This window comes from Lissotriton vulgaris, chromosome 7 (assembly GCF_964263255.1).
Source record: "Lissotriton vulgaris chromosome 7, aLisVul1.2, whole genome shotgun sequence".
NCBI lineage: Eukaryota > Metazoa > Chordata > Amphibia > Caudata > Salamandridae > Lissotriton > Lissotriton vulgaris.
The window spans coordinates 755,421,715-755,441,459 of NC_141695.1; the positions used below are offsets into that span (position 1 = coordinate 755,421,715).

The 19,745-nt window shown below is 46.1% G+C and overlaps 1 protein-coding gene across 1 annotated transcript; it reads left to right on the forward strand.

Annotated features, from left to right (window-relative positions):
* The first annotated feature begins 6,699 nt into the window (after positions 1–6,699).
* SSTR2 (somatostatin receptor 2) lies at positions 6,700–18,985 on the forward strand. Its single transcript, XM_086928780.1, has 2 exons — positions 6,700–6,990; positions 17,142–18,985. Exon 2 carries the CDS (start codon positions 17,227–17,229, stop codon positions 18,346–18,348), a length of 1,122 nt encoding a protein of 373 aa, XP_086784906.1. The 5' UTR covers positions 6,700–6,990; positions 17,142–17,226; the 3' UTR covers positions 18,349–18,985.
* The last annotated feature ends 760 nt before the right edge of the window (positions 18,986–19,745 follow it).

Below are 19,745 nucleotides of genomic sequence, written 5' to 3' on the forward strand. Positions count from 1 at the left end.
CACTTTTTACAGACTTGAAGTAGTACGATTGTATGCTTGCACGTGGCACCTTTATTATCATACATACTGTATTTATGAATGTAGGCATTATTTGATCTCTAGCTGCTGCTTATTCAATTGAATAATTTATCACAACGCTTAAGGCTTTGTTTTATGTTAGCATAAGTCACTTTAAATATCCCAGGTACTGTTATGTTTCCATGGCTATTTTGTATCTCAGAGGCCTTTGCTGTGCATCAGGAGATACATTTTAGATCATTTATATATGCTTACATGAGCATTAGAGCTCCGAGAGCTTTGAGGGTATGGGAGACTTCTATCGGAGAAGCTGTTAAGATAGCATAACTATGAGTATGAATAGTCTAACAATACTTTCTTTCAATGCCAACGGTCTCAATAACAAACGTAAGACCCATGCAATTGAAAGCTGGCTTAGAGGGTATAATCCTGCTGCTATCTCCTTACAAGAGAAACAATTTCGGAGTATGCCAGATAAAAGCAACATTTTTAAGAGTTGGGCAGGCTTTCATTGTTCATCTAATGCAGGAGGTGCACAGAGGGGTGAGGGCATTTATGTGGGTAAACATGTGCTATTTCCAGTAAAAAACATGCAGAAGGATCCGGGGGGAAGATGGAAGTTCATCCATGAAAAACTAAATTAGTTACATTTCGCCCTGGCCACAATCTATGCACCTGTATTTGATAACCCTTTCCCACTCCTACAGCTTGAACAGGCCCTGTCCTGTATTCCTTGAACCATTATATAGGGGAGGCGATTTGAACTTTCTTCAGGATCCTTCTGTTGATTCCACAAAGAAAGACCGAAAACAAAATAAACCTCAAGTTTCCATTGCTCTGTCTAGTTGCAAAAATGATCTAGACTTTGTAGATAGATGGCGCCTTCAAAAACCCAGGAAAGCGTGATTATTCATGCTTTTCGGCAAAATATGATTCAGCATCTAGAATAGATTGCTTCCTGACTTCAAACGACCTTACTGTAAATAAGTATGATCATATTTTGAATGCCTTTTCCGATCATGCTCTAATTAAAATGGAAATTGTTGTTGGAAGCTGCTAGGGAAAAGCGCATAGAAGGTGGTATTTTAATCAATTTAATGTGGAAAATGAGCTCTGGTGTACAGAAATAGCCAACGAGATTAGCATCTTTTATATATGAATAAAGACTCAGCTGCAAATATTGTAATTTGGGACGCATTTAGGGCTATGCTAAGAGGCATAATCACCTCGAAAGAAATCCCAAAACAAAGGGCAAAAAAAGAGGAGAGACTAAAGATCGAGGTAAGACTTGCCCAGGTGAACCAGGAGTACATTAAGGATAGTAATCCGAACACTAAACAAGAGCTACTCCAGGCAATAATACAAATGAGAGAGTACTATTATCAACTAGGGGATGTAGCAAGTAGAACTTATCTTCAGACAGTATATGAAGATAGTGAATATAGAGGGAAGCTTTTAGCATGGCAGGCAAAAGAGAAACAGATCCGAAATAGAATTGAAAGTATCTGGTGGGACTATCAAGCTAAATCACGACTAACTAGAACTGAGGATATAGGCAAAGCTTTTCTAAGCACTATAAGGGAATTTACCAATTAGATCATCATACATCCTTTGATTTTATTACAGGCTTTCTTTATAATCTGCCAGTTCCCTGCCTGGATAGGGAATTTTGAGAAGAACTGTTCGAGGAATTAACGAATGAAGAACTCAAATTAGTGATTAGTTCTATGGCAACCTGTAAAGCAGGGGTCTCCAAACCGGTCCTGGAGGGCCGGATCCATGCCAGATTTTTTAAATAACTACATGTATCTCAATGGGGATATCCAAAATATCTGGCATGGATCCTGCCCTCCAGGACCGGTTTGGAGACCCCTACTGTAAAGCATCTGGAGAAGATGGTCTCCTAGTCGAATTTTACAAAAGATTTGCCTCGTCTCTCAACGCACACATTTTAAAACTCACTAACCACCTACTTAAGGGTGCGCAACCTCCGACATATTTCCATACAGCAGTGGTGGTTAGCGTCCTGAAGAAGGACAAAAACAGGGAGAATGTCAACTCTTACAGACCCATAAGCCTCCTCAATGTTGATTATAAAATCTTCACAAAGCTACTTACAAACAGGCTCATTAGAATGGTGGCACACTTATAAATGCGGTTCAATGTGGTTTTGTAGCGGGAGACAGCTCCCTACCAATACAAAATGTTTACTAGAAGCATTAGATTATTTTAATAAAAACAGGACAGAGGCTCAGGTATGGTTTTTAGATGCTGAAAAAGCGTTTGACTTGGTATCATGGGATTGTTTATTTTTACTTCTGGAAAAGTTTGGCTTTCCAAATGGGATCACACAATTGATAGGACGTTTATCCAAGGATTCACAGGTGCAAATTCTAATTAACTCTGTGAATGTGGGCATGTGTCAAATAAATAGGAGCACTAGACAAGGGTGCCCTCTATCCTTGATTTTATATGCCTTATTTATAGAACCCTGGCAATAGCGATCAGACAGAAAAAGGCTCATACTGCTCACCTTCAAGGGAAGACTAACATAAAACTATATACCAATGATATAGTCCTCTTTCTATATTCTAAAGAAGACACCCAGGAGGCAATCCTGGGGATTTTCTCGGAATTTCAGGCAATATGAGGCTATAAAATAAACAAGGTGAAGACTGAAATTTTACTGTGCAATTGCTCCACCGATTCGCTATTGCCAAATTTTAGATCAGTTTATAACTCTGGCCCAAAGAGATATTTAGGGATTTATGTGACGGAGAAAGTAGGATATATTTCAACTGAACTACATTCCGCTGATTCAAAAAGTTAAACGCCTTTTAACCCAATGGAACCAACTCCCACTATTAATTCTAGGTCGCGTGGCACTCATACCCATGTCTATCCTGCCTCTATTTAACTTTCTATTTTCTGCAGCTCCGTGTGCATAACAATCGTCTTTTTTTAAAGAGATAGACAGTATGCTCTCATCCTTCTTATGGGCTAATAAAACTCCTAGCCTGGTACTTAGCACTTTAAATTACCCTATTGCAGAGGGAGGGTTGTCCCTTCCAAACATAAGGCACTACTACCATGCAAGCTTTGCACACCACAGCTATAGATTTTCCTTTCAGTCAGAACCCCTGGAGGAAAATAATTTTTTTATGGAAAAGATTTTAATGGAGTATAAAATTGTAGGTCCAACAAGAATAGTTAAGTACCCTAAGAAAGTACGATATAAGACTATCCAATACATTTTTAAACAAAAATTGCAATTCTTAGCATTTTATGGCATCCCTGGAATAAATAGTTTTACAAGACTGTCTCCTCTTTACACGGGGGAGAAAAGTTTATTAGAAACTGGCGTCTTAAGAAAATGGGAAGAGAATGGATATACGCAAATTAGGGATTTTGCTAATGGCAACTCCTGGAAGACATTGCCAGAGATAGAAATTGGGCTTCTACACTCTAAAAACATGCTTAAATGGTCATTTATTATTATAAGAAACGTTTTGGAAAAGCTTGATGCCAGGAGTATAACATCAAGCATAGGCAATAGTGAAGCTTTTGAAACCCAGATACAACGGTCAGTTAGTGCATGGGTGAAAATCTTTGACGATCATAAATCTCTCCCCATATATGAAAAAATCTGAGACAGATGGTGGAAAAAAGAAGGGCTACAGCTTCCAAAAATAACTTGGAATAGAATCAACAAATTAAATGCTACAGTAATAAGAGGAGCTAAATTTAAGCGTTTGCAATTCTATACAAAATGGCTAATCTATAGGACGCCTTCCTTTTTGCATAAGATTTATCCACAAATTGAAGATAGGTGTTTTTGCTGCGCTAGAGAGGGAGGTGGCACCTGGTCACACATTGTTTGGGATTGTCTCAAAATTGACAATCTATGGGAAGAAATCGAAAACTATCTCAGAGCCACCATACATCTCTCTATCCTTGTCAGGATCTAGTCCAGCCGCGCCTGCCTGGCCTTTGAACTACATTTCCCATGAGGCCATGGCAAGCAGCACTCTATGTATAGAGGGCAGCACTGACCTGGCGTTGTGCGTGATTCTGAATTGTTTGTTCCCTCGAGAAGTCGAGTTTCCGGATGATGATCAGGCGGCTAGTCCATTAGCGCTTCTAAGAAGTCGGCGCTGTACTTTGGGAAGGTACGGTGATTCACGCGCACGTTTCCTAGTGTGCGTTTCTATTTTGCTGGCGGCTCGTGCCACGTTGTAGATTGCAGCGTTCTGCCTCAGAACGAGATCAGGACATTTTAGCGAGCGGGCGCAGTAGTGGAGAGGCTTCTCCAGTACGGCTTAGTGTTCACTCCTTCGATTTCTTGGTACCAACTAATTGAACACTGATTAGGACAAGAGAGAGCAGAATGCAGTGGAGGTCCACGCATTACCGTTATGAAAATAAGCATGAAGGAATGCTTGTTTGAAACCTGTGGAATATTATTACCAGAGCGGAAAGTGGTAGTGGGCTAGCTACACTTTACTGTATTTGGAGGACTTGTTAAAGGAGTTTAGTATCTGAAACCTTGAGGATTACAATTGCCAAAGCGGAAGACAGTGGTGTTGTTAACTACGTCTTGCCGTATTTGGAGCACATACATAGAAACCCTCGACTTGAGACATATGTTGTTGATGTGGTGATTGAAACCCTTTGACTCTGATCCTTTTTGATTTACTATTAAGGAAGGAAGGAACTACTGGTGTTTCCTGTTCATTTTACTGGGAATAGCTTCAGTGTCTCTGGTGTTATTCTGGAGATTGTCAGAGCTCTGATGAAAAGAGTCTTATGACGGAATGTTCTTGTTTATGTTTGATTCTCTAAGAACAGTGGGTATGTTCTAGTTTGCATTTAGTAGATATAGAGAAAGGTATACCTGTGGAGATCACTAACCTATATTTTATGTTGGATAGAAGAGGAAGAGTCTATCTCATTATTGAACCCTCTGCTGAGAGACAGGAGCGATAGCCAGCTTGCTCAAGGTGATTAGAGATACCATTAGCGACAATTGATGAGAGTAGAATGCATACTTGAATGTAATAATTTGTGTGCTTTCTTTTACAGGTTTCCCTCCCCTGCTGTTGCCTTCCTTTCCTTCCCTCACCCGATCACTCGAACACCCTGTGTATATTTTTACGTCAGTGTGTTGGTGAGGTCCGGAGGTGGAACATACTTGCTACATCTGGATTCCGCAGAGTGTGATCTGACAATCCTATCGATAAATTCATTGCTGCATTGGGGTGCTTGCCTAATATGACGTGTAGTAATACACAAGAAGAATGCTTATATATATCGGCATTAGTAGCAAGATCCTTAATCCTACAGAATTGGCGCAGCAATAAGATACCATCCTTTCAAGCTTGGAGAGCGAAACTTAGTAAAGTCAAAGAATTCGAGAGAAGATATGTATTAAGATCAGGGACACCAAGGAAGTTTGAGAAACGTTGGAGCTCTACAGGTAATTTGTCCGGCCTCTAGGGAGAAAGACTGTTACTAATGTTTGTTTATTGCTAAGTGGTTAATTGTAAGATATTTTGAGTACCTATACTCTAAAAGTTTTGCACTCTGCATTTTACCCCGTAGTACTGTATTATATTATTATCTTGAACTCTCAATAAAAAAATAATTTTAAAAAAAACCTTCTACTTTAAAATCCTAATTCCGTCAGGCATGCCATTTTGTTAGCCCTGTGGTCGGATTTACTGTCTCCCTTTTGTTGCTCTGGGAGTGTTACAGAGGACTCCTGATTTCCATTTGAACTGAGCACAGCAGCATGTATTCCCCACTGCTTCTATCAAACGTGTGTATTCCCCAAATTTTACATGAAAGAGAAAACAATAGATGTAGGCAGTGGTAAAGGACACCTTAAGTGGAGTAAACAAGAAAGCAAGCTTTGCAGATGCAAAGATGCTTAGGAGGCGGCAGAACCCGTTACAGTGTCTGACCTGGCACGGCCAAGCTGGCAGCTCCATCCCAGTGGCATTGCGCGCCTGAGTGATGCACAAGACATTCGTTCTCTGAATTTACCAGCTCTACAGAGCGGCAACCGGTTTATAGCACTTATCTATGAACATGCGGCACTATAAATAGGCAGGTAAAGTCAGGTTCTGAGTACCTGCACTTCTTTAATTTCAAAGGGAGAGTACCTGCAAGTATCAGAAGCAAACAGATACTCTAAATAGTTAGTACCTGCTCTACTATATTTCCATGTGAAGCACAGTGAAAACGTAACCAGTTTGATTCCAAATCTAGGGTTTGTGTTGTTTCAAGTACACCTTGATGAAAATAGTGTAGAACCAAATAAGTAATTTACCTACTGTGCATCTTACCGCTAAAAATATAGTGAGTATATCATGTGCATCTTATCGCTAAAAATATGTTGTGCGTATGGAAAAGGTAAAGTACCCAGGCGCGCGCCGCGCACACACACCCACGCATGGTGGCGATGCTCACAACGTGCTTCTCAGCCGCGCTCTGTAGCCGATAGGCAGAGGCGCGCCGTGTGATCTGCGCATCTGGAAACGCAGTCTCCTAGTCTAGTGCGCCATCTAATGTGAAGAGTGGAATCGGCTCACTTCCTGCGCAGACTCGATCCCCCAGTCATTTGCTTGCTCAGATGCTCTGAGAGGCGGCTGGTTGAGCGCACATCGCCGTCGTCTACCTGCCTCCCTCGTGCCCTATGGCTCGTGGCCACTCGATTTCGGTGCCTGGTTTTGCTCAAGGAAGAATTCTCCACTGCCGGCAAGTTCGCTCACCACGGGTTTGTGTCTGTGTCATTTCCTCACGAATCCCCAAAAGTGCTTCGGCGGCTACAGGTGAAAACTTCTTACAAGGTTGTCTCGTGTGATCATCGCCACTGCCAGAATCGGCGCAATCGGCGTTTGTGTGGACACTAGTCGGCTTGAGGGGCTCTTTGCCCGAAGAAGCTCACATCCATGGAACCAGAACTTCAGGGTGAGTATAGGTGATAATAATAATGCTAGGATCTCGTGTCAGTGTAAATTGCATGTTTAATAAGTTGCTTAATTGCGGAGTTCACCCCAAGATGTTGTGCCAATGTGCCCAAAGTAGCACAGGGAGGTGACGTGGTGAGCTCAAGATCAACTGTTTGGGCAAGTAGGAAGGGAGGAATTAAATTCGAGTTTCCTGTTGTTAATTGAAGACTTAACTACTATACTTAACACCAAAAATGCGTCCTTGAATGGGTACCCTCGTTTCCAAGCGCATTGTTATTAAGTGTTTAAATGAACAGACTCGAGGTTGGACGTTGAGATGCCGAAGCGCCTTTGTAGATGGTTATTAAAGAATCATAGTGGCGGCTGGTGTTTTCTAATCGCCATCACTTTCGAAATATACGATAAACGAGGCAATCATTTCGCCAAGATGGCAGATTTGCTGAATTGGTGAATTGTGGAATCCAGTATCAGAAAGCGGGTGCTCGGATAAGTAATATATAATGTCACCACCAGTTCGTAATATGCAATGCCTGATCGATCTTCGACCCGCCCGATCACATTTTTAGAAGTTGGCCAGTGTCGTAGCTGTTATAAGCGGCCACCACGCTGGCACTTGTTTCCTCGACCTACCAGAGTTCAAACCTGCAAACATCTCTCTGCAGTAGAACATAACCCACTGAGCATCCCCGCAAGCATACTGCGAGAAGCCACAATAATGGAGTCAAATCGCGGTCCAGTCGTACTTGCTCGTGTATACTTATGGACAGGTGCTCACCGCCTGCATCTCTCTGTGCTGATAATAAGCTCTCACCTCAAGAAACACCTGTATGAGTGCGGAGTGGACGCTGTCTGCGTCTCGGCGGTGCCCGGAGCTCGCTCTAGCACCCGAGGTGCACCTGGACGGGGCTGGCGTTAACCCGCTACATTTACGTTAGAGTTAGTATATACACTCTTCACTGAGGCGGCGCTGGGGGTCTCAGGCTGGTATCCAGAGCGGTCTGGAACTCAGCCCACGCAAGAGCGGGCAGGGCGCTCGGACGTGGCACGGGTCAGCGGACATGCCATTGAAGCTAGAGGCGAGTCAGGCTCATGGGTGAACATGAGGGGATGTCCTCAAGGTGGGCTGTGGCGAGTCAGACTCATGGGTGAGATTGAGGGGGTGTCTTCAAGGTGGGATGTGGTGGGATGTGGCGAGTCAGACTCATGGGTGAGATTGAGGGGGTGTCCTCAAGGTGGGCTGTGGCGAGTCAGACTCATGGGTGAGATTGAGGGGGCGTCTTCAAGGTGGGCTGTGGCGAGTCAGACTCATAGGTGAGATTGAGGGGATGTCCTCAAGGTGGGCTGTAGTGAGTCAGACTCATGGGTGAGATTGAGGGGGTGTCCTCAAGGCGGGCAGTGGCGAGTCAGACTCATAGGTGAGATTGAAGGGGTGTCCTCAAGGTGGGCTGTAGCGAGTCAGACTCATAGGTGAGATTGAGGGGGTGTCCTCAAGGTGGGTTGTGGCAAGTCAGACTCGGGGGTGGGATTGAGGGGGTGTCCTCAAGGTGGGCTGTGGCGAATCAGACTCATGGGTGAGATTGAGGGGGTGTCCTCAAGGTGGGCTGTGGCGAGTCAGACTCACAGGTGAGATTGAGGGGGTGTCCACAAGGTGGGTTGTGGCGAGTCAGACTCATAGGTGAGATTGAGGGGGCGTCTTTAAGGTGGGCTGTAGCGAGTCAGACTCATGGGTGAGATTGAGGGGGTGTCCTCAAGGTGGGTTGTGGCGAGTCAGACTCACGGGTGAGATTGAGAGGGAGTCCTCAAGATGGGTTTTGGCGAGTCAGACTCATAGGTGAGAATGAGGGGGCGTCTTCAAGGTGGGCTGTGACGAGTCAGACTCACGGGTGAGATTGAGGGGGTGTCCTCAAGATGGGTTGTGGTGAGTCAGACTCATAGGTGAGATTGAGGGGGCGTCTTCAAGGTGGGCTGTGGCGAGTCAAACTCTTGGGTGAGATTGAGGGGGTGTCCTCAAGGTGGGCTGTGGCGAGTCAGACTCATAGGTGAGATTGAGGGGGTGTCCTCAAGGTGGGCTGTAACGAGTCAGACTCATAGGTGAGATTGAGGGGGTGACCTCAAGGTGGGCTGTGGCGAGTCAGACTCATGGGTGAGATTGAGGGGGCGTCCTCAAGGTGGGCTGTGGCGAGTCAGACTCATGGGTGAGATTGAGGGGGTGTCTTCAAGGTGGGCTGTAGCGAGTCAGACTCATAGGTGAGATTGAGGGGGTGTCCTCAAGGTGGGCTGTGGCGAGTCAGACTCACAGGTGAGATTGAGGAGGTGTCCTCAAGGTGGGCTGTGGCGAGGCAGACTCATGGGTGAGATTGAGGGGGTGTCCTCAAGGTGGGCTGTGGCGAGTCAGACTCACGGGTGATATTGAGGGGGTCTTCAAGGTGGGCTGTGGCGAGTCAGACTCATGGGTGAGATTGAGAGGGTGTCTTCAAGGTGGGCTGTAGCGAGTCAGACTCATGGGTGAGATTGAGGGGGTGTCCTCAAGGTGGGCTGTAGCGAGTCAGACTCATAGGTGAGATTGAGGGGGTGTCTTCAGGGTGGGCTGTGGCGAGTCAGACTCACGGGTGAGATTGAGGGGGTATCCTCAAGGTGGGCTGTAGCGAGTCAGACTCATAGGTGAGATTGAGGGCATGTCCTCAAGGTGGGCTGTGGCGAGTCAGACTCATGGGTGAGATTGAGGGGGTGTCTTCGGGGTGGGCTGTGGCGAGTCAGACTCACGGGTGAGATTGAGGGGGTGTCCACAAGGTGGGTTGTGGTGAGTCAGACTCATAGGTGAGATTGAGGGGGCGTCTTCAAGGTGGGCTGTAGCGAGTCAGACTCATGGGTGAGATTGAGGTGGTGTCCTCAAGGTGGGTTGTGGCGAGTCAGACTCATAGGCGAGAATGAGGGGGCGTTTTCAAGGTGGGCTATGGCGAGTCAGACTCACGGGTGAGATTGAGGGGGTGTCCACAAGATGGGTTGTGGTGAGTCAGACTCATAGGTGAGATTGAGGGGGCGTCTTCAAGGTGGGCTGTGGCGAGTCAAACTCATGGGTGAGATTGACGGGGTGTCTTCAAGATGGGCTGTGGTGCGTTTAACTTATGGGGGGTGTCTTCAAGGTGGGCTGTGGCTCACACTCATTAAGCAGAGCAGTGGGGGCCGGGGAGGGGGCGCTCGACATCGTCATTAATAGAGGATGGGGTCTCAAATTGCCATCGAGACGGGCAGAGGACTGACATTTTTGTTGCCAGGTATTTTTGCCAATTACCACGAGCAGAGGATGGTCCTCGAAGCCCCCCGCTCTGAATGCATCAATGTCGAGGGAAGGACACGGGAGACCAGTGCAGCGCACGACCCAATCATAGCTCCCTGCAGCACATGGATAGCAGGGCGGAAGAAAACCAAGCCCCAAAAGTAGGAGAGGCGCACTCCCCATTGCGTAAATACGCAGTGTTGGCCACAGTGGAGAAAACCATGTACAAGCGTCGGAGATAGTCCCGTGGGTTCTGTGCGAACAGTGGTTCGTCTGTAACCCATGGATCATAGGTTGCATAACATGACATGTCATCCTCCAGCTGTCGATTAAATGAGCGCTTGTTGCTATAATGCGAAACGACCATTCAAATTGTGATTTGGATTATTAACACCAACACACACGTCACCCTTTTCTTAGTTGAGTTAAAAGATAGCCAGAAAAGTCATTATTGCACATATCGAATTTAACACATGTCCCTTTCAACTTGTCCATTTCATCTCCTACAATTATTAATTTCTTGCCTCTGCTACAGTGCATCTGTTGGGTTCCTCTTTTATGCTCGCTCCCTCCACACAACAACTCCCAAACACTTCATTTCTGCGCATCTTAAAATAACATGCCACGTTTTAAAAAGCATATCATTTTCTCGCACATTTTACTTTTGAATGTGTATGCAAATCCTACATTGTGCTGCCCTCCTGAAGTGTTTTCAGTAGTCGTGTGTCTCAAAGAGAGATTAATTGCCTGTCAAATTCTGATATGGCCGGGAGAGAAATGACTCGGGCTGGTGTATTCTGGAGTGTGATAGTGTGCCACGTCCAGACCGGCGCTGTTTACACTGGCATTTAACAGGGGCTCCCATCGATGGCAGACATTGGCTATGAGACACCTGTCCAGCACAACACATTGGAACACTGGTTTCTCAGAAGCAAAGCTGTATAATGTGTTTCTGTGTTATGCCACACTATGTTCTGTTCATTATGCCATGGTATGCTCGGTAATATTATGTTATGCTATTATGCATTATAATATCATATGCTAGTTTACCGACTAGCAGTGTCACCACCATATTCTTCATTAAATGATATATAGAGGTAAAACGTAACAAAGCCTGGTTTTCTTATAATGCAAACAACGAAATGAAAGGCGAGTGATGCAGGGGTCTGGGCACGAAGGACCTTCATGGGAGTGAAATCTCGTCGCACTGTCTGCCCGTGTACCCTATATCCTCACACTGGTGTAAGCACCGAGCTGTGTGCATGCACTTCCCGGCTCCTGGCACTGTCCACGTGCGTTAACCCTCTCTCCCTGACTGACTGTGAGACCCAACATATTCTCTTGACCAGGGCATGCACTTCCAAGCTCTTGGCACTGTCCACATGTTGCAGTCCTCTCGCCCTGTCCCAGTCTGTGCATGGACTCCAAAAACGTCTGGCACTGTCCATGTGTTGTAACTTTTTCTCTTTGACTGACTGTGTCCGAATGCACTCCCAAACTACTGGTACTTTCTAAGTGTTTCAACCTTCTCACCCAGGCTCGATCTGTGCGTGCACTTCCAAGTTTCTGGCATTGTCCATGCGCTTTAACCTTTCCTGCCTGTCTGGCTGCATGCCCCAACATCTTTACATGGCCAGTGCATGCACTTAAGACCTCCTGGCCCTGACCACGCGTTTCAACCATCAGCTCAGTCTCATTCTGCACATACATACTGAAGCTCCTGGCACTTTCCATGTGTTCCAACCAGTGGTGAATTTGTGAAAACATAAATGCCAGGGCTAGGCTCTAATCAGGAGGCAGCTTGCACCAGCACATTGCTCCTATTAGCACCGCCTACAACAGAACCAACTGCTAAGCATGAAACCCTACAAGTGGGGAGAGGATGTGGCGTAATGTCCAGAGCTGCTGACTTTGGAGCCCGGAAACCAGGTTTGAGTATTGGCGTAGGCTCAACATCCTGTGATATTGGGCAAATCACTCAATCTTCCCCTGCCTACCAAAATGACTGTGTACCCAACTGGTGCTCATGAAAAGCACTCCAACAACTTTGGTTCGAGTTTACGCTGTAAGCGCCGGTGTTGATGATTAAGTGCGAGTGGCCAGCACCGGAAACCACCGGCTCAAATTAAGCACTGGTTCCAAACCTCTCGCAGTGTCAGATCTGTGCATGTACTTTCAAGTTCCTGACAGTTTCCATGTGTTCCAACCTTTTCAGCCTGTCCCAGTCTGTGCATGTACTCTCAAATTCCTGGCACTGTCCATGTGTTCTAACCTTCTCAGCCTGTCCTGTCCAATGCATATACTCCCAAGCTCCAGGCAGTTTCCGTGTGTTTCAACCTTCTCAGTCTTTCTCAGTCTGTGCATGCACTCCCAAGCTCCAGGTAGTTTCCATGTGTTTCAACATTCTCAGTCTGTCTCGGTCTGTGCATGTACTCTCAAGCTCCAGGCAGTTTCCGTGTGTTTCAACCTTCTCAGTCTGTCTCGGTCTGTGCATGTACTCCCAAGCTCCAGGCAGTTTCCGTGTGTTTCAACCTTCTCAGTCTGTCTCGGTATGTTCATGTACTCCCAAGCTCCAGGCAGTTTCCATGTGTTTCAACATTCTCTGCCTATCCCGGTCTGTGCATGCACTTTCAAATCCCTGGCACTGTCCATGTGTTTCAACCTTCTCAGCCTGTCTCAGTCTGTGCATGCACTCCCAAGCTCCTGGCAATTTCCATGTATTTCAAACTGCACAGCCTGTCCCGGTCTGTGCATGCACTCCCAAGCTCCTGGCACTGTCCTTGTTTTTCAACCTTCTCAGCCTGTCTCGTCTGTGCATGCACTCCCAAGCTCCTGGCACTGTTCATGTTTTTCAAACTTCTCAGCCTGTCTCGGTCTGTGCATGCACTCCCAAGCTTCAGGCAGTTTCCATGTGTTTCAACCTTCTCAGCCTGTCTCGGTCTGGGCATGCACTACCAAGCTCCAGGCAGTTTCCATGTGTTTCAACCTATTCAGCCTGTCTCGGTCTGTGAATGCTTTTCCAAGATCCTGGCACTGTCCATATTTTTTAACCTTCTCAGCCTGTCTCGGTCTGTGCTTGCACTCCCAAGCTCCAGGCAGTTTCCATGTGTTTCAACCTATTCATCCTGTCTCGGTCTGTGAATGCACTCCCAAGCTCCAGGCAGTTTCCATGTGTTTCAACCTTCTCAGCCTGTTTCGGTCTGTGCATGCACTCCCATGCTCCAGGCAGTTTCCATCAGGGCCGGCTTTAGCACTGGTGGCATCCTGTGCAACAATGTTTGTTTGCGTGCCCCCCAATGACCACCGCTGTCACAGATTCCCTCACTACCATCATTTAACAGTGCCCCTCAACAGGGCCGGACTGGCAGTAGTGGGCACCGGGTGTTTCCCTGGTGAGCTACCAGGGTGGGGGCTGGTTTTGAGCCCCTGGGGGCCGTTTTTGTTACCAGGGGCCTGCAATATTGGCCCCCAGTTACAAAATCGACTGAAACCGGCCCTGGCAAACAGCTCGGCGCATCAGCCGCCCCCACCCCCGGGGGCGGCCGAGGTGTTTGCCAGGGCCAGTTTCGGTTCCCAGTCCTGCCCTGCCCCTCAAGTCTCCATAACCAGTCTCTCAGAATCATTACGTTTTATAGTGCCACTCATACCAGTGTGAGTTGTCAGAGCACTTTACATCATACACACATTTAACAGAGACATCCACACGTGTAAATTAGTGTACAGGAAATGTTACATAGGACAGAAGATTGATTACAAGTCACTATCGTCCATACTGGTAGGCAATATAGTTTCAGAGACCTTGGTCTGGAAAAGCACAAATTCAGAATTTAAAACATAACACTAAATTGTTAGAGGTTCTCTTTAATAAAAATAATAATAATTTCTACCGAAATGAACCCTTTTTGCAAGATTAGGTTATGGATAGACCGGGCAAAAAACATGTAGGTTTAATATACACCTTGCAGTTTGCATGCAGCTCTTTGATGACAGTTAATACCTCATTTATCTATATTAGGATTTTACCTTATAAACTGCAAATAACAAAAAGATCTCTCTGAAAAAAGCAGTAACCCATTGATCTATTAACATTATATGCACTTTGTGATCTGCATGTCACACGTTCTTACCAGCAGCCACATTAACCCTCTGAGATATCTTATGAGGAGTCAAACTTTCACAAGACAAAACTCCATGTTTCTGCAGGAAGAACATTAATCACTGGATTTATCTTGACATTTTTATGGATGTCTGAAAATTGCTGGAAGCAAGGAACAGCAGCAGGTGGTTTTCAAGCTATAATATATTTGCAAACAGGGCGCCCCACCCCAAGTCAAAATCCGGTGCGGTGGCACCAATCGTACAGCCCTAGAGGTGGACCTGGACTTTCCATGTCTTTCAACCTCCTCACCCTTTCTTTTCCTGTTCCCCAACACCCTTTCACTGTCTATTGGCGTGCCGAATCTTCTCACGCAGACTGTCCCTGTGCCCCAATAGTCTCACACGCTCTGCTAAAGGGACACAGGTTCCACACACTGTCTATATGTGCCCTGTGTACCCTAGGCCAATAGATTCCCTGTCGATGTGTGGGAAGATCATTCGATTCTAGCCAAGTCACTCACTTTTTACTGATTGCCTTGGATAGGTGCCCCGAGCGCCTCGCCCTGCCTGTCACTTGTTCCCCAAACTCCTCACTTGGCCCGAACATGAGCCCTATCAGTGTCCCGTTGGTTCCCAATATACTGTCTTTGTCCGCCTCCGTGCCCAGACTCACCACTCTGTCTGTTCATGTGCCAAGGCTCCTCAAACTGTCCGTATGCCCCATTCTTATCACCCTCCATGACTCTGTGCCCAGATTCCTCACGCAGTCCTAGTTCCTCACAGTATCCATTTACCCCTATCTCAACCCACTGCTTAAATTGAGCTGGTGGTTTCCGATTCTCGGCACCAGCACATCATTTTCAGCACTGGCTATAGTGACAGTCCAACACATGGTGGCGCTGTCTGTCACATTTTGAGACCAGCACAACAACAGTAATTAATAAGTCAATACAAATTTGAAATGATTAACATCTGTCGCGCACACCATTATTATAGCTTTTGGGTGGCCTGGGATAGTTTCAGACATGCCAAACCTCCCGATTCAGGCGTGAGACTACCGATCTGAAGGCTAGTCTCCCGCCTCCCGATTCCTACAAGCAAAACCCCGATTCCTCGGGGGTTTCAGCTGACAGGGCTTGGTATTGTGTAAAGTGCTCATTCTTCCAGCAAAGAGTGGCGTTGCAGGGTATCTCGAAGGGGTGAAAAACCAACAAAGCGTCATTAACAAGGGAATCGTCTTTTAAAGACCTGCGAAGCACTGGGGGGTGGGGGGGAGTGGGGGGGAACACTTGCATCACCCTCTCTGCCTGCCACTATGCTCCATGCTTCTGAAAGGTAAGAAAAAAACGTGCATGTGCGTTTCAAATGTCCCATCCTACAGCAGCCACTTCCAAAGCCCATACATGCCAGTAACCCGATTCAAAGTCCCATTCTCCCGATTTTTTTTTTAAATCTCCCACTTTGCTCTCCTGAAATGTTGGCATGTATGTAGTTTGAATTGTCACACTTCTAGTAGTGCGATGGTTAGTACTTGTATTGGTTCTGTAATTGGCAGTGTCGGCTGGGGCAAAGAGTGGTGCATGCTGCAGTGACATCCTTAAAAGGGCCCTGGCACGTACTTTTTGTGTTACAAATTAAGCACTGCCTCCCGGTGTATGCCCTGTCTGTGCCTCAGCCTCCAACACCTATATGTCGTCTCTTTATATACCGCCAGCTCCAAAAGCTCCATGTTTCTCAAGCTTGCCACACACATCAGTGTGCCCTGCCGGTTACTAGCTACTCGCACTGTCTTGCTAAAGTGCCCATGCCCTGCACTCAGCCCATGTGCCACAAGTAATGCCCATTGCTTCTCCTGCTCCCTGATATCCTCTCGCAGCCTGTCCTTGTACCCAAACAATGAAATTATGTTTTGCAATTTTGAAAAAAGTATCTTTGGTTCTTTCAGTTTATATGGTAATTGTTGTGTTGATTAATAAGTGGTTGGTTGCCTTAAGTCTTTGCACTTATTCATTGATCCCTGCCTTAAGGAACCCTCATTCTATTAGCAGGGGACCTCTTGGTCTTTACCCTCTTGTACCCAAGCTCTCCATACTGTCTATGTCCCCCATGACATGTCTCTTTTAAGTAACCCATGTGATGTATCCTTTGAGCCCAAAACTGCTAAGGTGATGTGATTCAGTCGCAGTTTGTATAGATTTCAGCCAGATTCAAGAGCTGTCTGCCCCTGCAAGACCGTGCTCAGCAGATGTCTGAAATATCAAGACTGCTAAGAAACATGAAACCTATGTACAACGAACACTGACAAAACCAATACGTCTGACGTTGGATGTCAGCCCTCTAGGGCTGTCAATGCGTGATTTGCTTTGTCATGGATTTAGAAAAGCTTTATTGTTTGAAAGCAGTCATGCCATCCCCAATAGGGGAAAAAAATTCTAAAAGCAAAAAATGTTTTGGTTTCAAAAAGCACACATTGCGATGATACCCTTGCCAATGAAGGGAGCCATTTTGTGCAGATGTGCTCCTTGTAAAAGGGCGGAAAGTTGTCATTCTCAGTGGTGCATGATTGTCACACAATAGAAAAGCCGAGCAATTTATATTTGTTGGTGTGACCAGGTCAAAAAACCGCTCATAAAGGAAAGGAAATGTTCAATAATTTTTTTCAGCACATATATATCCTATTTTAAACTCATGCTTCTTCTTTGGTGTCTCTTCAGTGTATTGGCAAAATAAACTAAAACATTTTTTTCTATCCTGCCATTGATTTCCTTTTTCAGATTCCATGCTTCAAAAAGTGCATCGACCAATGGACCTGTCCACTTGCTTCTCCTAACCTCCAACGTTACCAAGACAGGTGGCACCATGGCGCTAGACTACTCGGACCTGGCAAATGGCACGGAATTCTGGCTGGCATCACCAGCACCATATGACAATTTTTCTACAGAGGTGCTGCCCATCAACGCTTCCCGGAACAACACAAAGAATCACTTTGACCGTACCAGCAATGCTATACTGACCTTCATCTACTTTGTGGTGTGCATTATCGGCCTCTGTGGCAATACCCTGGTCATCTATGTTATCCTGAGGTATGCCAAAATGAAGACAATCACTAACATCTACATCCTCAATTTGGCCATTGCCGACGAACTCTTCATGCTGGGCCTGCCCTTCCTGGCCATGCAAGTGGCTCTGGTCCATTGGCCCTTTGGCAAGGCCATCTGCCGGGTTGTGATGACTGTGGACGGCATAAACCAGTTTACCAGTATCTTCTGCTTGACAGTCATGAGCATGGACAGATACATGGCCGTTGTCCACCCTATTAAGTCTGCTAAATGGCGGCGACCTAGGACTGCCAAAATGGTGAACTTTGCAGTGTGGGGGATTTCCCTCCTGGTCATCATGCCCATCATGATTTATGCTGGTATTCAAAAACACCACGGGAACAGCAGCTGCACGATAATCTGGCCAGGTGAGTCAATGGCTTGGTACACAGGCTTCATCATCTACACCTTTATCCTGGGATTTCTGGTGCCCCTCAGCATTATTTGCCTCTGCTACCTTTTCATCATCATCAAGGTCAAGTCTTCTGGAATAAGAGTGGGGTCGTCGAAGAGGAAAAAATCAGAGAGGAAAGTGACCAGGATGGTCTCCATTGTGGTGGCCGTGTTCATCTTCTGCTGGCTTCCCTTCTACATTTTCAACGTGTCCTCCGTCTCAGTGATGATTGAGCCTACGCCCGCCCTGAAAGGCATGTGGGACTTTGTGGTGATTCTAACCTATGCCAACAGCTGTGCCAATCCTATCCTTTATGCCTTCTTGTCGGACAACTTCAAGAAGAGCTTCCAGAACGTCCTCTGCCTCTCCAGGGTCAGTGGGATGGATGACGGGGATCGCAGCGACAGCAAACAGGACAAGTCTCGGCTGAATGAGACCACGGAGACCCAGAGGACCTTGCTGAATGGGGATCTCCAGACCAGCATCTGACCATCAGGGACCTCTTCTGGGACCGACCTGTGTGTCTCGTATTGGGAAGGTGCAATACAATCTGGCCCAAGACAGGTCCATTACTGAGGGCTTCTGGGCCAAGACCCTAAATGTAAACCCATGTGGAAAGGGATCAACAGATTCTACATATCCCTGACAAAATGGCGGCCATTGTTGATCTGGAAAAGTATTCTAAGGTGTATAAAGCCTTCCTAAAAACTAACATTCGGGGAGGTCATGGGATGGGATGCCTTGCTTTAATCTCCATTGTTTTTAATATTTATTTGATAGCTAACTAGACTTATAGGGCCCTTTCCCTTCTACAATTTCTTCAGACTGGACACTCATGAAGCCACTGATTTCATGCAAGGGAATCCTCAGCATGACGTACTTACCAGGCTCATAGACTTCAGCTTGTCCTATGTCGTCTGGGATGTATGTCATTACATCGCATACCAATACCACGCGTGTCATTTCAACGAGGGTATTACTACACAATGTCAATGACAACAACATGCCATTACATCGCAAAATGTTACCACGGCTATGCTTTTGTCACGCATGTCATTACAACGCAAAGGCATGCGTGGTAAAGCTATTCTCGTGGTAAAAGTTTGCAAGGTAAGTGACTCTACCCTGCCCTACCCTAAACACTAATATAGTACCCCTGCACAACCCTCCTCCGACCCCCAGTCCTCTCCCTACAATAACACTACACTACCCTGCACGACCCCCCGACACTACCCTAAAACACTACACTACACAAACACTACAACACAACCCTAAACCCTAAAACACTACACTACAAAAACACAACAACACTACCCTAAACCCTAAAACACTACACTACACAAACACTACAACACTACCCTAAACCCTAAAACACTACACTACAAAAACACAACAACACTACCCTAAACCCTAAAACACTACACTACACAAACATTACAACACTACAACAAAAGTAACCCCGACCCCAAGCGCAATCCCGCTTACCTCACTCTCCTCGTGGATCCTCTCTCCAACTTCCAGCGTCTTCTGAGGGGTGGTGCACGGCGTTGTGAGGAAACAGCCTCAGTTTCCTCACAATGACGTGGATAGCCATTACATCACATGCGTTGTAAAAGCGCATGCGATGTAATGGTATGCGTAGTAATGGCTACGCGTAGTTACAATGCATGCGCTGTAAAGCATGCTATGTAATGGTATTGCGTGGTAAAATCCGCGTTGTGATTGATGTTTTCCATAAATATCAATCCTTCTCATCTGATAGCAGTCGACCCCAATGAAGATCTAGGAACATGCAGGAGCTTGTGGAACATGTTGGATTATTTTGGAATTCGCAGTAAGCAACTATACCTGATTTGAAGGCTTTTTTTGGGCAGTAACCACTAGAG

What these genes read in the sequence shown, in the direction of transcription:
- SSTR2 (XM_086928780.1), top strand. Translation starts at nt 17,227, where the DNA reads ATGGCGCTAGACTACTCGGACCTGGCAAATGGCACGGAATTCTGGCTG.